Source organism: Malus domestica, chromosome 17 (genome assembly GCF_042453785.1).
Source record: "Malus domestica chromosome 17, GDT2T_hap1".
NCBI lineage: Eukaryota > Viridiplantae > Streptophyta > Magnoliopsida > Rosales > Rosaceae > Malus > Malus domestica.
In genome coordinates this window covers 9,512,517-9,530,400 of record NC_091677.1, presented here as the reverse complement: position 1 = coordinate 9,530,400, position 17,884 = coordinate 9,512,517, and the positions used below count along the sequence as shown (strand labels likewise).

The window sequence follows — 17,884 nt, the reverse complement described above, 5'->3', positions numbered from 1 at the left end:
ACTAAATTTTTTGAACTAAATGATGTGGTTGTAGACGATTGAGTTATTAATTAAGTGTCGATAAACGTGCTTATTTCTAATTGGTGACATGTCATTGGTTCGCAATTTGGTTTAAAAAAAATTGGTCTCCCTAGCATTACTCTCTTATAAACCCCCATCCCAAAAGCAACCAGATGACGTTTTTGCGTAAAATCATCGTCCCATCAACTAATATCAGCAAAAAGTAGGTTTTCTGTAAGGGTAAGGTTGGGGAGACCAAATTCTTAAGCTATATTTTGTAAACCAAATAATGTGATTGTTGATTATTGGATATTATTACTTAAGTGTTGATTAACGTACTTATTTCTTACTAGTGACACATCATTTGGTTTTCAAATTTGGTTTGAAATTTTAGTCTCCCTAGCATTATGTTTTCCTTAATCTCCTAGGCACAAAGACGACGAAAACCCCTTTTTTAATACCATGTCGTTTGAAGAGTAAAGGAATTAAGTACCACTTCATTACAAGATGTTTGGAGTATTATGACTTACATATGTATCAACAAGAATATCTAATTTAATTGTTAAGCACATCAACTCTATTTCCCTTTGACAATACTTATATACGGATAGTTTCAAGCAAACCAAGCAAAGTTATGTACATTCGTGTCATTCGAATAATCCAATATTTAAATTCTCTCCACTAATTATGAGAAAATGTATACATGGGACTGATGAAAATGAGGACTACTCATTTGATTATTGTGTCCAAATTTTGAAAAAGGAAAAGAGAGATTACCTTCCATTGTGGTAGAGGGAGAGGAGCAGAGAGGCAGAGCATGCAAAGGAAGTTACAAGGATGAAATCAACCCAAAAAACCACAAATCTCATAACAAGCATTAAAAAGAACTAAAATTTTGAAAACAAAAGAGTAAAATTCACCTGCTGTTTTATGACCAAACGTAGTATGGGGTGTCTCGTCTAAGGTCTTTTTTTACTATCTTTAAATATATTGTTCTGTTTCTATAATAAGCGAGATCTAATAACTTTATCTGAGGAGACACTTAGTGACGCTTGCTCCTGTTTTATTTGAATGATGTGATGAAATGTTTTTTTTTTTTTTTAAATTCTCAATTTAAAGATAGCTTCGTAACATTAGACAATCTTCCAATGAGAAATTTGAAGCAAGACCTTATTTTAAGAAAATACTATATTGAAAAGCTGACAACCATTTATTTGAGTTGTTAAATAGTTTTAAATTGAATTAATTTTTTTGTACGGATATGATCTTTAAAGAAAGATAAACAACCAGACGACTCGTATTATTATGTAATCGTTGTATAAAAGTAAAAAATAAAAATAAAAATCTTACATATTATACATACGTACATATATGTGTGTGTGTGTGTGTGTGTGTGTGTGTGTGTGTGTAAGCGCCAAAGACAACTAGAAAAATAAGGATCCTATATGCATACTGAATGTAACCACATTTTCTTGTGATATCCACGAGAAGTCTCGGTCAAGCTGCCAAAATTGCTAGTTGCTGCCAATTTGGGTAGAGTCACTGGTCATGAAGCCAGTGGATCCGTACATTCCGTGTTGCTAGTTCTTGGGCGTCAAGTGTACTCTCAATTTATTGAATCTTATCTTTTATTTTCCTTTTGGTCATTATTGAATCTTATCTCAATGAGTAATATATAGCACTTGCTCCGATCAATCCATTCTATACACAAAACGGTTGATATATAGTTTAATTTCTTTTTTAAATTATTTTAAAAGATTCAACTATACGTGGTTTATATAATCTGATCTAAATATGATGATATTCTTAATATCTTCTTAGATATACTACGTATGACACTGATATATAAATCTTATATGATGTTAAGGATAAATATATTGATGCTATGGATACATGGGTCATTATCGTGGTATTTTGTTTTAACAATATAAATATACGTGTTAAGTTTTTGTTTACATGATATCGTATTATTAATACAGAACGACAATATATTCAGTATTGTGTAAGTTAGATCTCGAAACTGGGAGCTGTATGCATGTTATATGTAAGAGATTTTGGGGCACGGAAGAATGTACAACTTGTACTTCTTTTAATTGGGAAAGCATTGAAGTTTACTGAACTTGAATACAGAGTTGAATTTTTCAGTATTAATACCGACCGGGACTGTTCTGTCGGTATCAACTTCTGCTTGTGTGACTCAATTTGTTCTTCCATTCAACATTATCCATTTCAATAAAATAATTTGAAAACCCATTTGACGAGATCTAAAATTTATATCCTAATTTACACATGCTGGAATGCTATTAATCCCGTTGATCCAAGTGCTACTTCACGTAGAATTTGCTAACGCTTGTGATTAAAGAATGTAAAACACTCCCTGAAAATTCCTTTTTTTTTTTCCCAAATAATTCAACAGAAAAGTGGACATTCCTTTAATTATTACTATAATAAGTTCATGGTACAATAACAAAATAAAGCAAACAATGGGTATTATTGCTAAAATGCAGTTATCCAACTACCAGAGCCGCCCTCATGCAAACTGAGGTCTAAGACGAAAATGAAGTGTATAACTGAGTAGAAATATTCCACCCAGCTAGCATTTGTGATTAATTAATTTTATTTTTTATTGCCTCTCGCTAGTGGAGTTTTATTCGATTCATACATAGGAATACGACCTAAGGGAAGTGCCTCTCGCTAGTGGAGTTTTATTCGATTCATACATAGGAATACGACCTAAGGGAAGTGCTTCAAGCATATCAAGCACATGCAATGCAACATAATATCCATTTAATTAGTTAATTAATTAAGCACACTGCATGCATGGGCATGCAGAAGCCTAATTAACTAGTGGACTAGTTGTGAGGCTGTGCATCAACAGCTTGACCAGCATGATTGCAGCACCTTACGCACTCTCTTCCACTGTAACTCCATCTGCAGCAACCATAGTAGCAACGCCCTCCTCCATTTCTGCCACGACCTCCTCCACCAAAACCCCCACGACTGCCATATCCACCACGACCTGGGTAGCCACCATACTCGCCTCGCCCAAGATCTCCTTGATACCCGCCACCATACCCGCCTCGCCCAGGATCTCCTTGGTACCCGCCATCATACTTGGCATCACGTACGCCATTGGGATTCGTAGTAGCCTCTGCAGCTGCAAGTCATGTAATGAACATATGTTTAAATGACGTGACAATGTTTCATTTATTCAAATCATTCTGAATTTAAGAACCTAATTGAATTTTGAGCAAAATACTTGCGTATGTTCATTTGGTAAATGAAGTTATAGTATTATTGTCGTGGAAAGTACAACGAATTAAGTTTTGGGTATATAGTCCACTGAGAGATGATAGGGCAAGGGGTGTTTAGTGGCAGTCAGGACTTTAAGTTTGAAGATGCCAGACTTATAACTTGTTTGCCTTGGATGAGTGTTAATGGATGGATTGAGGTTGGTGGTAATAGATTATAGACCTGCCACTAGAAAGCTTGAGGTTGTATTAGAAGAATTGATATGTGAAATGGTAAGTTGAAGTGAGGAGGACAGATTAGGTGAGGTTGAAGTGGTATGAACATGCGTAGGAGAAATAGGAAATGTAAAGGTAAGGGTGGATGGAATGGTTGATCTGGCACTAGTATGTAAGGTTAGAGGTAGGGGTGAGGAGGTTAATATATGGTGAAATAGGAAGCTGGATTCATTAAATAGAACGTGCCTTGAAATGTACACTATGTTGGTTGTAGGATCAAGACACTTGTAATCCTTATGATTCAAATTGTAGCCAAGAAATACACAGGCCTTACTCTTGAGATCCAACTTTGAGGAAGTGTAAGGCTTTAACCATGGGAAACAGGCGCAACAAAAAACTTTCAAAAAATTGTAGTTTTGATACATAAATTCCCAAGGAAATGGTCTTGATGTAGTGGGCAATCTGTTAATAAGATAGATTGCTGTGTGAAATGCCTTAACCCAGTAGATGTGAGATACTTTAGAAGCTACCAAAAGAGTGCGAGCAATTTCAACTAAATGGCGATGCTTGTGTTATGCACACCCATTTTGTTCAAAGGTGTGGGGGCAAGTGAGTTGATGCTGAATATCATGTGTAGCCAAGAAAGTTGAGAAATGAGTACTCAAGTACTCTCCACTAGAACCTTAAAGCAATAATCTTTGTACACAGAGAGTTTTCAACCAGAGACTTGTATTACCTAAAAGTTGACAGTACATCAGACTTGCATTTCAAAGGAAATAACCAACAATATCGAGTATAGTCATCCACAAAAATGACATAATACCTAAAACCTTGAAAAGAAGCTATAGGTGATGGTCCCCTAACGTCCATGTGCATAAGTTCTAGAGGCTTGCTAGTTGTACAAATTGTAAAGACAAAAAGAAGCCTAGAACATTTTCCTAATGCACAATCTAAGCAAAATGACTTATTTGTATGAGCTAAAACTAAAATACAAAACTGCAAGGCAAGCTTATTTAGAATCTTGACAAAGGGGTGGCCCAATCGTTGGTGCCAGACATCCCTTGAATCCTTTATAGATGCAGTGAGTGCCTTATGATGACCATTTGTAGAAGAGTAGAAATGGAAATGATAGAAACCTTGTTGGACAAGTCCTTTAAATCGCATCATCCCCAAATAAAGACAGTGAAGTGAGAAGGATAAAGATGCAGAGAACATTGATTATCAATCAAAAATTGATTTGCTGAGAGAAGATTATGTTGCAAATCAGGCACATATAACACTTTATTAAGTTTAAAGGCACTGGTAGAAGTATTCAAAACAATAAAGCCAGAGTGAGTGATGGGCAAACTTTGTCATCACCAATGTATACTTGTTCTGGACCAGTGTAAGCTTCAGGATTTTGCACAGTTGCATAGGAGTTTGTCATGTGTGATGTAGCTTCGGAGTCGACAATCCAAGTAAGATTTGAGGATAAGGTGTTAGCAACCATTGTTGAATGAGAGGCTTTTCCACCATAGGCCGGATTCATGCGATAAGGGCAATCACATGCCTCATGATCAAACTGATGATAGATATGGCAAAAATTCTTCTTGTTGTAAGAAGGAAAATTGTTTCAACCTCCAAGATTATAATGCTGATTAGTGGTGTTCTGGCGATTATAATTGGTTAATCTCAGATTATTATAGGATCTGTAATTGTTGCGATTAAGATTGCCATGATTGTAAGTGTGATCCGTTCCACGACCTTGATTGTTAAAGGTAGAAGGAGACTAAGCAACAAATGCCTGAAAGTTAGGGTTTGGTGCAAGAAGTGGAAGAATGCCAGCATAAGTATTGAGAGCCTAAAAAGATGATGATTCAAAGGTGTTTTTCTTGCAATTAGCCAATTGTATCTCTTTGCTAAGAAGCAAATCATGTGGTTCATCAATGGTTGTAGATCTGAGTCAAAATTGAATAGCATCAACAAATGAATCATACAAATCCAAGAGAGTGAAGAGCACCATGAAGCTTTTCATACCAAGCTCTTGGAGCTTGTTTTAAACCATACAAGGATTTATGCAAGTGACAGACATGAAAACTAATTCAGTGAGTGTCCCATGTAAGAAGGCAATGTTAACATCAAGTTGGTTTAAAAACCAATCATATTGAGTTACAAGAGTGAGTAGAAGTCTAATAGTAACTGGTTTGGCTACAGGACTGAAGGTTTCAATGTAATCTAAACCTTCATGTTGATTGAAACCCTTGGCAACTAGCCGGGCTTTATACCTATCTATAGTGTTATCGGGCTTTCTCTTGATTCAGAAAACCCACTAGCCTACAATATTTTGTGTTGAAGACTTAGGGGCAAGAGACCATGTGCCAATGTTGATAAGGGCATTGACTTCTACTTGCATTGATTGGCGCTGATGAAAGAACTTTGAGGCTTGAAGGTAAGTTTTGGGTGTATAGTCCACTGAGAGATGAGAAGATAATGGGTGTTTAGTGGCAATGCGAGCTTTAGGTTTGAAGATGCCAGACTTAGAACTTGTTTGCATTGGATGAGTGTTAATGGGTGGAATGGGGTTGGTGGTAATAGATTCTGGAACTGCCACTAGAAAGCTTGAGGTTGTATTAGGAGAATTGATATGTGAAATGGTAAGTTGAAGTGAGGAGGACAGATTAGGTGGGGTTGAAGTGGTATGAACAGGTGTAGGAGAAAAAGGAAATGTAAAGGTAAGGGTGGATGGAATGGTTGATCTGGCACTAGTATGTAAGGTTGGAGGTGGGGGTGAAGAGGTTCATATATGGTGAAATAGGAAGCTGGATTCATTAAATAGAACGTGCCTTGAAATGTACACTATGTTGGTTACAGGATCAAGGCACTTGTAATCCTTATGATTCAAACTGTAGCCGAGAAATACATAAGCCTTACTCTTGGGATCCAACTTTAAGGAAATGTAAGGCTTTAACCATGGGAAACAAGTGCAACCAAAAACTTTCAAAAAATTGTAGTTTTGATACATAAATTCCCAAGGAAATGGTCTTGCTGTAGTGGACAATCTGTTAATAAGATAGATTGTTGTCTGAAATGCCTCAACCCAGTAGATGTGAGATACTTTAGAAGCTACCAAAAGAGTGCGAGTAGTTTCAACTAAATGACGATGCTCGCGTTATGCACACCCATTTTGTTCAAATGTGTAAGGGTAAGTGAGTTGATGTTGAATACCATGTATAGCTAAAAAAAGTTAAGAAATGAGTACTCAAGTACTCTCCACCAGAACCTTAAAGCTATAATCTTTGTACACAGAGAGTTTTCAATCAGAGATTTGTATTGCCTAAAAGTTGACAATACATCAGACTTGCATTTCAAAGGAATTAACCAACAATATCGAGTATAGTCATCCACAAAAATGACATAGTACCTAAAACCTTGAGAAAAAGCTACAGGTGATGGTCCCCTAACATCTGTGTGAATAAGTTCTAAAGGTTTGCTAGTTGTACAAATTGTAGAGACAAAAATAAGCCTAGAACATTTTCCTAATGCACAATCTAAGCAAAATGACTTATTTGTATGGACTAAAACTGAAATACAAGACTGCAAGGCAAGCTTATTTAGAATCTTGACAGAGGGGTGGCCCAATCGTTGGTGCCAAACATCCCTTGAATCCTTTACAGATGCAGTGAGTGCCTTATGATGACCATTTGTAGAATAGTAGAAATGGAAATGATAGAAACCTTGTTGGACATGTCCTTTAAAACGCATCCTCCCCAAATAAAGATCTTTCACAGTGAAGTGAGGGGGATAAAGATGCAGAAAACATTGATTATCAATCAAAAATTGATTTGCTGTGAGAAGATTATGTTGCAAATCAGGCACATATAACACTTTACTAAGTTTAAAGGCATTTGTAGAAGTATTCAAAACAGTAGAGCCAAAGTGAGTGATGGGCAAACTTTGCCATCACCAATGTATACTTGTTCTGGACTAGTGTAAGCTTCAGGATTTTGTACAGTTGCATAGGAGTTTGTCATGTGTGATGTGGCTTCGGAGTTGACAATCCAAGTAAGATTTGAGGATAAGGTGTTAGCAACCATTGTTGAATGAAAGGCTTTTCCACCATAGGCCGGACTCATGTGATAAGGGCAATCACATGCCTCATGATCAAACTGATGATAGATATGGCAAAAATTCTTCTTGTTGTAAGAAGGAAAATTGTTTCAACCTCCAAGATTATAATGCTGATTAGTGGTGTTCTGGCGATTATAATTGGTTAATCTCAAATTATTATAGGATCTGTAATTGTTGCGATTAAGATTGCTATGATTGTAAGTGCGATCCGTTCCACGACCTTGATTGTTAAAGGTAGAATAAGACTGAGCAACAAATGCCTGAAAGTTAGGGTTTGGTGCAAGAAGTGGAAGAATGCCAGCAGAAGAATTGAGAGCCTAAAAAGTTGATGATTTAGATGTGCTTTTCTTGCAATTAGCCAACTGTATCTCTTTGCTAAGAAGCAAATCATGTAGTTCATCAATGGTTATAAATCCAAGTCAAAATTGAATAGCACCAACAAACGAATCATACTCAAGGGGAAGACCATGGAGAGTGACAGAGATCAGATTAGAATTTTCAACTGGAGAGCGAGCAATGGCTAGGGCCATGGATTAAAATATCGATAATATCGGCGATATTTCGCCGATATTATCGTTTTGGTAAGGGTCCGATATTTTTACACCTATCCACTTGATTATCGTCAATATATCGAGATAATATCGATAATATCGCGATAATATCGATATTACCGATATTATCTCGATATATTAGGCTGGGAGCTGGAGACTCCTCGGAGGCGCCACCCTGAGCGCAGATCCGAAGGCCAGAGCAGTGACGGCGGTGGCGACGAGGGTGGATACGAACGAGGGGGAGATGGATGCGGCGGGGGAGGTTGGGATGGGAGCCGGAGACTCCTGGGAGGCGCCGATGGCGGAGAGGACGAAGATGAGGGAAGAGAGAGAGAGAAAGAGTAAATTCAATTTTGGGTTTCTGAAAGTGAAGGGCGAAGAAGAACGAAGATGAGGGAAGAGAGAAAGAGAGAGAGAGAGAGTAAATTCAATTTTGGGTTTCTGAAAGGTCAAAAGTTAGTGATGGGGGGGGGGGGTAAGGTGGACAGCTATTTACATCAGATGGGTTATTATAAAAACCACCCACTTGCATGGGCGTGGGATTTTTATATTTTAAAAGTTTGGGAGGTGTATTATATTATTATATGTATATAAATGTTATATAAATTATAAATTATTAGATTTTTTTTCTTAGGCAAACATATTAGATATATACATAAAACATTCACATATGTATGTTCTTTTATAAGAAATAACATATTATTCAATAATTATTTACATCTGATATAGTAAATTTAATTAATTCATATAATATATAAGAAATTTACCTAAATCTGCCTAGACCGCCTAGGCGCCCGCCTAGATCCCACCTAGCCACCTAGGCGCTAGGCGCCAGCCCACCGCCCGACTAGTGCTTAGCGTTTTTTAGAACCTTGGTATTTATAGCTGGGGTTTTTTGTGGGTAGTGGCGGGCAGGTCGGGCAGCTGCCCATTAGAAACAGGCTGGCCAATTGTTATTGGTTCGGCTCAACAGCTCACATTGCTTAATCGCTTGCTTAAATGAGTGTAAAATATTGTACTAATTCATTATATATAAATGATTATGGTGTGTTTAAACTTCTTTCATTAATTACTACATATTTTCTACACTCACAATGTTTGCCAGCTCGCTATATAATCAACTTAAATAAGTTAAATCCATCATGCAATGCATTTCCTTCCAATTTTTTGTGATAAATTAATAGATAATTGACTAAATAAACATCCTGCAAAGTTTCAATAAAAATTTCCAAGTTTTTCTTACAATTTCCGTGGTTTCCATGTAATTTTTATCGATATCGATATTATCCCGATATTTCCATCGATATTTCCGTGTTTTCGAACTACCGATATTTCCGATATTACCGATATTTTCTTCCTTGGCTAGGGCATCAACAATTACCTTAATTTGTTGAAGATATTGAGCAACAGTGGAATCACCTTTGGTAAGATTACGAAGGCGAGATTAAAGCTCATGGATGTGAAATTGAGAGGCCGTGGCAAGTCTTGATTCCAATTTCGCCCAAAGTTCACGAGCTGAATTCACAACAAGGGTATAGGGAATTTGGGATTTAGAGAGCGTGGAGTTGATCCAAATGAGAATAATTTGATCATTCTCATACCAAGAAACATAGGCAAGATTGAAAGTGCGATTTCCTAAAGAATCAAGAAGAAATTGAGACAGCACCGCCATAGATCCATCAATGAGACCAGTAAGGTTGTAGCGACGAAAGATTAGAGCAAAGAGAGAACTCCAGGTCAAGTAATTTGTGGTGATGAACTTGATTGGCATCATGGATCCGATGTTTTGGATGGTGATTGATGCAGAGCTCGAAGAATTAGGATTTGGAGGTGCAGTCGGAAGAGGATGAACTGGAGAAGCCGATTCCAACAAAGGAGATGCCATTGCCAGATTGATGATGAAAGCTCGAAGAGCTCGAACACAATCGAAGAATCGATCAAGAAATTAAAGAGAAGCGGGAGTGTTTGGATCGAAGAGAGAGAAGTCCTTAGACAAAAAGGCAAGAGATACCATATTTGGTGAAAATGATTTCATTTCTCAAGAGAATAATGTTATACTTTTGGTATATATATATACAAGTATCTTGTAACCACTAAAGGAAGCAAATACAACAAATTAACCGTTTACTTAACCACTAAGTAATATCTCTAGATGGGGTAATTACAATATTGCCCCTTATACATATTTTGTCTTGAGACTGTAAGTAAGAGAAATAACAACACACGCACGCATACACAGTAATATGCAAAATTGCTCAGTTTGCCCACGCGTCAGTTCATCACCAACTTAATCCGTGTGCGTGGTCAAATTATTCTGAATTTGACCTTCCAGAATTGTCTAGGGCCAATTGGATTGAAACGTTCAAATAACTTAAATATTTTTTTTTCAAAACTTGAAGACATCTAGTGGTTTCATTTTAATATTAATTAATGTAATATAACTATCTAGAATTATATATATAGAATATAAATAAATATTTATATGGATTTGGATCCCATTCGGATCTTATGAAGAATTTAGGGATCTTCACATCTAGCATTTTATTGTATATTAAACACAAATAATACTTAACGAAAATTGATCGCAAAATGTACAATAAACGAGCATGATGTGAGGATCCCTAGATCTCCACAAAGAGAATTCCGAAAGAATCCTCATCCTACTTATATGAATTCCAAGGTCAGAATATGTACGAATTCAAGTTATTTGACTTAAAGTAGGATTTGTATTTATATTTATAGTCCTTGAGTAGTTCGTCGTTTAATCAATTGAATTGGTGAGCAAGAGAAAAAAAATTTCTCAATTCAATTATAATCGCTCATAACTAATCCGAACTATTAAACAAATTTAGCAAACCAGTACATAAGGTGAAAAAACTAGAAGCAAACAGTAGTTGGTAAAAAAACGAAAGATTGGGCGATCGTAACTACTCATAAAATTTGAGAGATGATCTTTTGTGAGAATTTCGGAGATTCTCCAATTACATATGTTCATCGTACATCATTGACCGCACGATGTACGATGAACGAATGTAATTTGATGATCTCCAAGAATCCAACGAGGATTCTCTCTCATAAAATTTAACCGTCGTACTATTATTTTAAGCCACCACTTGCAAGTTGGTTGTCTATTTTTACCGTTTAATTGGCTAGCCATTTGTAAAGTAGTTAAACGTTTATCCATCAACTTCACAGAAACAAAGTCCATAAAACTTATGGATTACAGAAACAAGGGGCCAACAATAAAACAAAAAACTTGGTGCCCCATGTATGTGTTTATAAATACTTAGCATTCCATCACTTCTTTAATTTGCAACCAAAATACAAATCAATCCTAATTTCCTTGTGATCAATACCCAAGCTAGCATAAGAGAAGATGAGTGTAGAAGTGCTGGATGGTGCCACCATTGTCAACTTTGTGGAAGATGAAGAAGCATTCACCCGCTCAGTACGGGACCGTTTTGCTCGTCTCGACACCAATCACGATGGTCTGCTTTCTTATACAGAGATGCTGAAGGAGCTTCAGTCTCTACGGGTCTTCGAGACCCACTATGGCATTGATGTGAAGCCAAACCCGGAAGAGATTGCTCATGTCTACGACTCGCTGTTCTTGCAGTTCGATCATGACTCCAACGGGGCGGTCGATTTGGAGGAGTTCAAGGCTGAAACCAAGAGGATGATGCTGGCTATGGCCAATGGGATGGGGTTCTTGCCAGTTCAAATGGTGTTGGAAGAAGATAGCTTGCTGAGGAAAGCAGTGGAAAAGGAGCACTCCAGTGCCAAAACTAAGCAGCTGCTTAATTAAGCACTTTTAAGAGATTGTACTTACGTACTTAATTACAAATAGCCTTCTGCGTTGTCGATTTTTATGTTCAAGTTCCATCACAAATAAATGAGGATGAACAGACCAAGGATAGCTAAAATAAATGTAAATCGATATGATTTTATCTAAGTTTCTACTGTATTTATACAAAAATTTCTCACTGAAATCTTTCTTTCTATTTTTAATTTTGTACACCAATCTTGAGTTTCAAGATTGCTACAGACAGTTACAAAAACAAACACATCTCGGGGGCTGGAACAAAAGAGAGAATGTCTTCACCGAACAACTCAAACAACGACACTAGGAGATGCCCAGAATTCAAGTCATCCTTCCAAACCTGAGTGAGGATAGCTGATTTCTTTAGAGACTGACCAGCAGGCTTGCCCCTTGAACTTGTGCCGTGTGAAATGCTCTCATCCGGCATTTTCTGAGAAGATGACGAGGGGCCTGCATCATTATCCCCTGATGGAGCTGGAGCTGCTGTGTCTACTTCCATGTGAGATGGTGAAGAATTAGTTATCGCTATATCTGTTGGCCCATCAGTTGCAATTTTCTGCAGGGGCGGTTGCTCTTCCATGTGTTCCACACTTCGCTTGCGTTTATCTTGGTTATGTACATAAGAATCAGTGTTTAAGACTTTATCTAAATAATAAATCTTGAAAAGTGAAGGGTACTTCTTCCTGGACAAGCAACCCTATTCATCAGCTTTTCGTTCAGGCATATCCAAGGGGTGCTTCCTTCATTATGGCCAAAGCCTAGTACATATAAGAGCAGAATCCCATACCGAAAGGGATTGCAGGGGGATAGGAAAGCGGAAACTCTTTCTTGCACCATTGCATGGTTGATGTGTTACAATCGGAAAACATACAATAGGCTTGTAGCTTAAAGGTGCTCAACTGCTATATGTGATAGTGCTTATGCTTCTTGTATACCCGTTTGAGCAGTATAATCTATTCTATTGCAAGAAACTTACGAATCAGTCTAGCAATTTATGGGCCCTTTGATATTGTTTTTGGTTTTTGGTTCACTTTGTGTGAGAGATGGAGGCAAAACACAAGGGAGAAATTTGAGGGATGTGAAGAGTGGAAGGATGGTGGGAAAGATGTAGAAGAAAGGTATAAGGAAAAATAAAAACCAAAAACCCATATATATGCTGATTCTATGCTTGTATAATCAAGAAACACTCATTCAAAGTGGTTGAAGTGCCATCATTTAAGAAAACATAAGCCATTGAATGTCTTACTTGGCAGAGTAATACGAAGTTTTCCATGGGCCCTCCAAAAAGATTGCGGCGTTGGAGACGACATAAGTGGGAACATCTTGAGCCTATCATATATGCATTGACCTGCTGCATTCTGGAAAAGTGCATGCTCTCATTAGGAAGCCTTAGATTTTTCAAACAGTATATACATACAGGCATGAAAAGAGACTCACCAACAAGGCTCCATACACACGCCACGCTTCATGCCTCTTCATCTCATTCTTTTGCTTGTCAAGAAGCAGCTCTGGTTCAAGTAGTCGCAGATATGACTCCAGATTTGGCAGTACAAGAAGGCGAACCTGTAGTAAAAAATAATCACCCAACAGTTGAGAATCCTTTCTTTTGAGTTAAAAAAAATGCATATTCCGAGAAAACACAAATATCTGAAGATGAGTAAATAATGGAAGTAGATTTCCAATGAAAAAAAGATCCAGAAATCACTATAACCTAGAAAAGCAGGGTAAATGAACTTTGGAAGAATAAGAGTTCATATGTTGCATGGAGTAATGTCTCTCTCTTTTCTAGATTTGTTTTACTACAATGCCTTCATTTAAGTACAAGTCATTAGGAAAAGAGAAAAGGTGTTGCAAATATCTTCCATTCCACCATATTGAACTTCTAGGACTCAGACTCAGAATAAAGAGTAATAAAGATAATCCAGTTGCAGACGCAGGAAAACCTGGGCCCGGATCCAGCTAGCTTTATTTACAAGTATAGATTCCCCTTTCAATGTATGAAAATAGATAACAAGGATAGGCTAACAGAAACTTATGGGAAGAAACACGAGAGATATTACTTCAAGTTGAATTCATATTCCAAAACTCCTTTACATAGGCTTTGTGCATAATGGTGAACTGATGTTCTTAGTTGCATGGAGCATGAGGCCTTACCACACTGGGCCCTAGAGCAGCTAAACCTTGAATTGCACCATAGTGTTGAGTCAATGTCCGCTTTGGGTCCAAAAATGCATTGACCAAAGTTTTTGTAAGACGCGACTGGAGAGTGTTATATACATGCCCAAACCTGCAACAGATTCAAATATTGAATCTCATAGGTAAGATGACAAATTCACACCAAAATATATGCATGAAATTTTAAGAGAAAATACAGAGCTCTGCTTCCATGGTCAGGAGAAATTTTTAAAACAACAGTTATGGTAGGCAGATTGATAGCATTGAATATGCTAGCTCAGTTTCACTTACCATAATGTAGAGAAAATACATAAATATTAACAAGAATCTGAATAGAATATGCACTCAACCTATGTTAAGTTGCTTAATACACCAGGATCACAAAAGTGTGAAAAGGACGTGACCGAGGTCAAGTCACAAGAGAAAAGTAGGTGATATCTCAAGAAGAGATGCCAGAGAAAGTGCAAGAAAAGGGAAGCAGGCCAGGTGAAAGAAAAGCATGAAGGTAAAATGCATTTAAACAAAAATAACAAGCCTAACCTTTTGCAGATTGAAGCAACTAGGTTTGCAGTGAAGTCTCTAAGTTCCCAATGATTGTCAGCAAACCTGTTGCCTAACCTTTTCGCAACAAGGCAAGTGACCACAGATGGCATCAATTGGTGCAGCTGATCAAGAGCCAAAAGGAACGGGAAAAAATTAAAGTCTCAGAATAAAACTTCCATATAAGTAATACATTTTACCCTGATCACCACCTTACATGCTTCAGTCTCGTGATGAAAAACTGAGTCCAGACAAAAGAACCCCTTTGACATAAATAGCATGAGTTCAAAGATGATAAACTATGATTACCAATACATGCATATAGAAAAACAACGACTGCAGATTTGTTCATTTATTAGAAAGGAACTGAAAAGGGGCAGGAAAAAGGCCAGAAAAAGTATAGGTGATATACTACAATCAGCCTCCATAATCGTCAAAATTACAGAATTCAACTTAGACATCATTATCAAGATGTACACATGACTATAAATACCTTAATAGACAATTAGAACTTAAACTACTCACATAAGGCTCTCCTATGGAAAAAAAGGAATCAAAGAAGAAAGAAGAAAGAAGCACTTACATAAGGTTCTATGTGTATGTGAGGATTTTGGAGAAGACTCCGAACAACTCGCATTAAAGCGAATAGAAGTGCATAATCATTCAAGCCACGAGAAACCTGATATACGTTAAGAAAGGTTGGTATAAATAACCAATGGCTACATATCATACTCTTCTTGTAGCTGTCAGTGATAGTGTCAAGAATCATCACCTCATCAGCGATAAAGCATGTGAAATAAGGAACTAATGGATGAAGTCCCGAATCAGTGGCCAAACTCACTAATGCTTCTTTGAACAAAACCAAATCAGATCTACTCACAACAAGCTCGGTGATTTTGTCGAAATATAGCTGCAAAGGCAACAAAAAGAAGGAACATGTAAACAAGCTGCAAACTGAAGTACTTCCAGTATAAGATCAGACAAGGGAAATATGTACCTGAAGCTCCCTAGATAAGATGTGCTTAACAGGTAATTTAATGTCAACGGGAAGTCCATCATCCTTTTGGTTATAAAGTTTACCATCAGAAGGAGGTGCAAGTACTACAGAAGAAGAACAAAAACTCAATAAGTGAGACAAACTTGGGCTAACAAAAGTAGAAAAGTCGAAAATGGAGTTAACTCTAGTTCCTCGTAATTATATCAAAAAAGATTTATCAGTGAATAGCAGATTCATTTCACCATACAATTTATGTAGATTGAATTCCAGACAAACAAAAAATAAGAATGTGAAATACACTGCAGACCACCTTCCACTCACAAGATCATGAAAAATCTCTGGTACATTGGAGATACTGAGTATTTTTTAAAGAAGTTGATATACCGAGTATTTTTTAAGAAGGAAGATATTAGGCATTTTATGCTTCACACAACTTTAAATTCTAGATAGTGCTACAAAACTCATAGAATGCTTTCTTTTACTACAGCTAATTCCTAGAATACTAATTAGCCTTCAGAAGCAATGAAAACTCCTATATTGGAAGTTTGATTTATGAGTAATAATTATTGGCACAATCTATAAACTTTGAGAAAAACCTTCTAGAGGAGCATTCTCTGGAATTGCAGGTTGTACACCTTCTATAGCAAGCCAGTGACAAACAATTCCAGTATCAAGCGGTGCTTTTGGTAAAGGAGCTTCAATCACCTACAGTCAAACATAAATATGGAAAATGAAAAGGAAACATACAAAATCAAATAGAAAGTGAAATCAGATTGCTCAGTAACACATACATCTTTAAAATCCACATCCTTGTCGTCAATGTAAAACAAATCCCTATGCCCAATAGCTCTTTTGAACCGCAAAGGACCTCCAGAAACATAACCATAGATTGGCTGGTGCAAGCAGGATAAGCAAAATGAGATTTCAAATAATAAACACACCCATGCTAATTCAATCATTTTAAAGCCCCACCTCAACATTTCTTAAGTTGAGTGCACCATCAACATCTTCGGCTGTCAATCTAGTTCTCCTCGAGTGATGCATGCATTTAATAGCCTCCTGCACTTCCATTACAAGGAAAAATCACACTCAACCCTCCAATGTCTCAAATCCCACAAAATAACATAACTGCACTATCTTCTTGACCAACTAATCAAAACAAATCTAAATTTTACCACATAAACAAGTAAACCCAATTCCCAAACTTTACCAATTTTACTAGTACAACCTCAAACGATTGACAACAACAATGTCAAAACAAACCCATATCAGAATTGCGCCGTAAAAGTTTAAAATTTACCTGCATGATCTCACGGAGGCGGTATTCGATATCGGGGACGAGAGCAAGAGCAACATCTGGAGACAAGTTGCTGATTCCAATGCTTTGTGCAATTACTTCAACATTCTCTTTGGGCACAATGCTCATTGTTCTCGAATGCTTCCTCTCGACCTGAGTCACACAACAGTGTCCCTGAAACAATCACGACAGTAAGTCATTCCCATCAAAATTTTCAACTTGTTCAGTACAAAGCAAAAACGTAAACAGAGTTTATTTCTTACCCTTCAAATTTTATGGGCAGCCAAGCAAAACCCTAATCCGCACGAGTAAAAACTGAAAAACGTCAACTTGAGCAACAGTAGTTGAAGGCTTCGTTCGTTCGCTCGGAAAGGAAGAAGAAGATTGAGTCGGGCCAAAAGAAAAATGAAATGAGAGGATTTCCGATAAACATCCGAGTCGGGTTAATAAGTCAAATATTCGGGTCGGGCCTCAAATTGGGTTCTAGCGATAAACACGACCTGCCGGTACTTATCTACGGCTTCTTTAGAAATGATTTTAAAATAGTTTTGTGAAATTTTTTGGAAACTAATTTTTATTAAAAATTCAAATGAATTATTGAAAAGCATTTGAAGTGTTTTCTTCAAAAAGCACTTAAAATGCTTTTAAAACTTATAGAAAATACTTTTAAACGAGCCCATAAAAAAACACTACAGCTAAGTTTTGACATTTTCTAAAAACGGTTTTATTGAAAACAAGTTGAAATTTTATTAAAAACTATATGCTTTTTGGCCAAAATAATTCTTGAGATTTGCATAACTTCTCACTTTGGTCCATGATATTTGAAATCGATAGAATTAGTCCCTGAGTTTGTCCATCATCAATCATTTTGGCCATTTCTTGAAAAATCTCAATAAAATGACAAAAATACTGTAATACCCTGAAAATTTA

General features: G+C 36.9%; 2 protein-coding genes across 2 annotated transcripts; one reads left to right on the top strand and one right to left on the bottom strand.

Moving 5' to 3' along the window:
- Window positions 1-11,501: 11,501 nt before the first annotated feature.
- Window positions 11,502-11,930, top strand: LOC103417183 (uncharacterized). Its single transcript, XM_008355375.4, has one exon. The coding sequence runs from the start codon at window positions 11,502-11,504 to the stop codon at window positions 11,928-11,930; it is 429 nt and encodes a 142-aa protein (XP_008353597.3).
- A 109-nt stretch (window positions 11,931-12,039) lies between these two features.
- Window positions 12,040-17,439, bottom strand: LOC103404975 (transcription initiation factor TFIID subunit 6). The gene is made up of 13 exons (XM_029097320.2): window positions 17,218-17,439; window positions 16,958-17,128; window positions 16,630-16,716; window positions 16,449-16,550; window positions 16,254-16,362; window positions 15,658-15,761; window positions 15,433-15,570; window positions 15,244-15,339; window positions 14,661-14,785; window positions 14,100-14,232; window positions 13,383-13,508; window positions 13,192-13,303; window positions 12,040-12,551 (listed from the first exon to the last, which is right to left on the bottom strand). Exons 2-13 carry the CDS (start codon window positions 17,081-17,083, stop codon window positions 12,175-12,177), a joined length of 1,635 nt encoding a protein of 544 aa, XP_028953153.2. The 5' UTR covers window positions 17,084-17,128; window positions 17,218-17,439; the 3' UTR covers window positions 12,040-12,174.
- Between the last annotated feature and the right edge of the window lie 445 nt (window positions 17,440-17,884).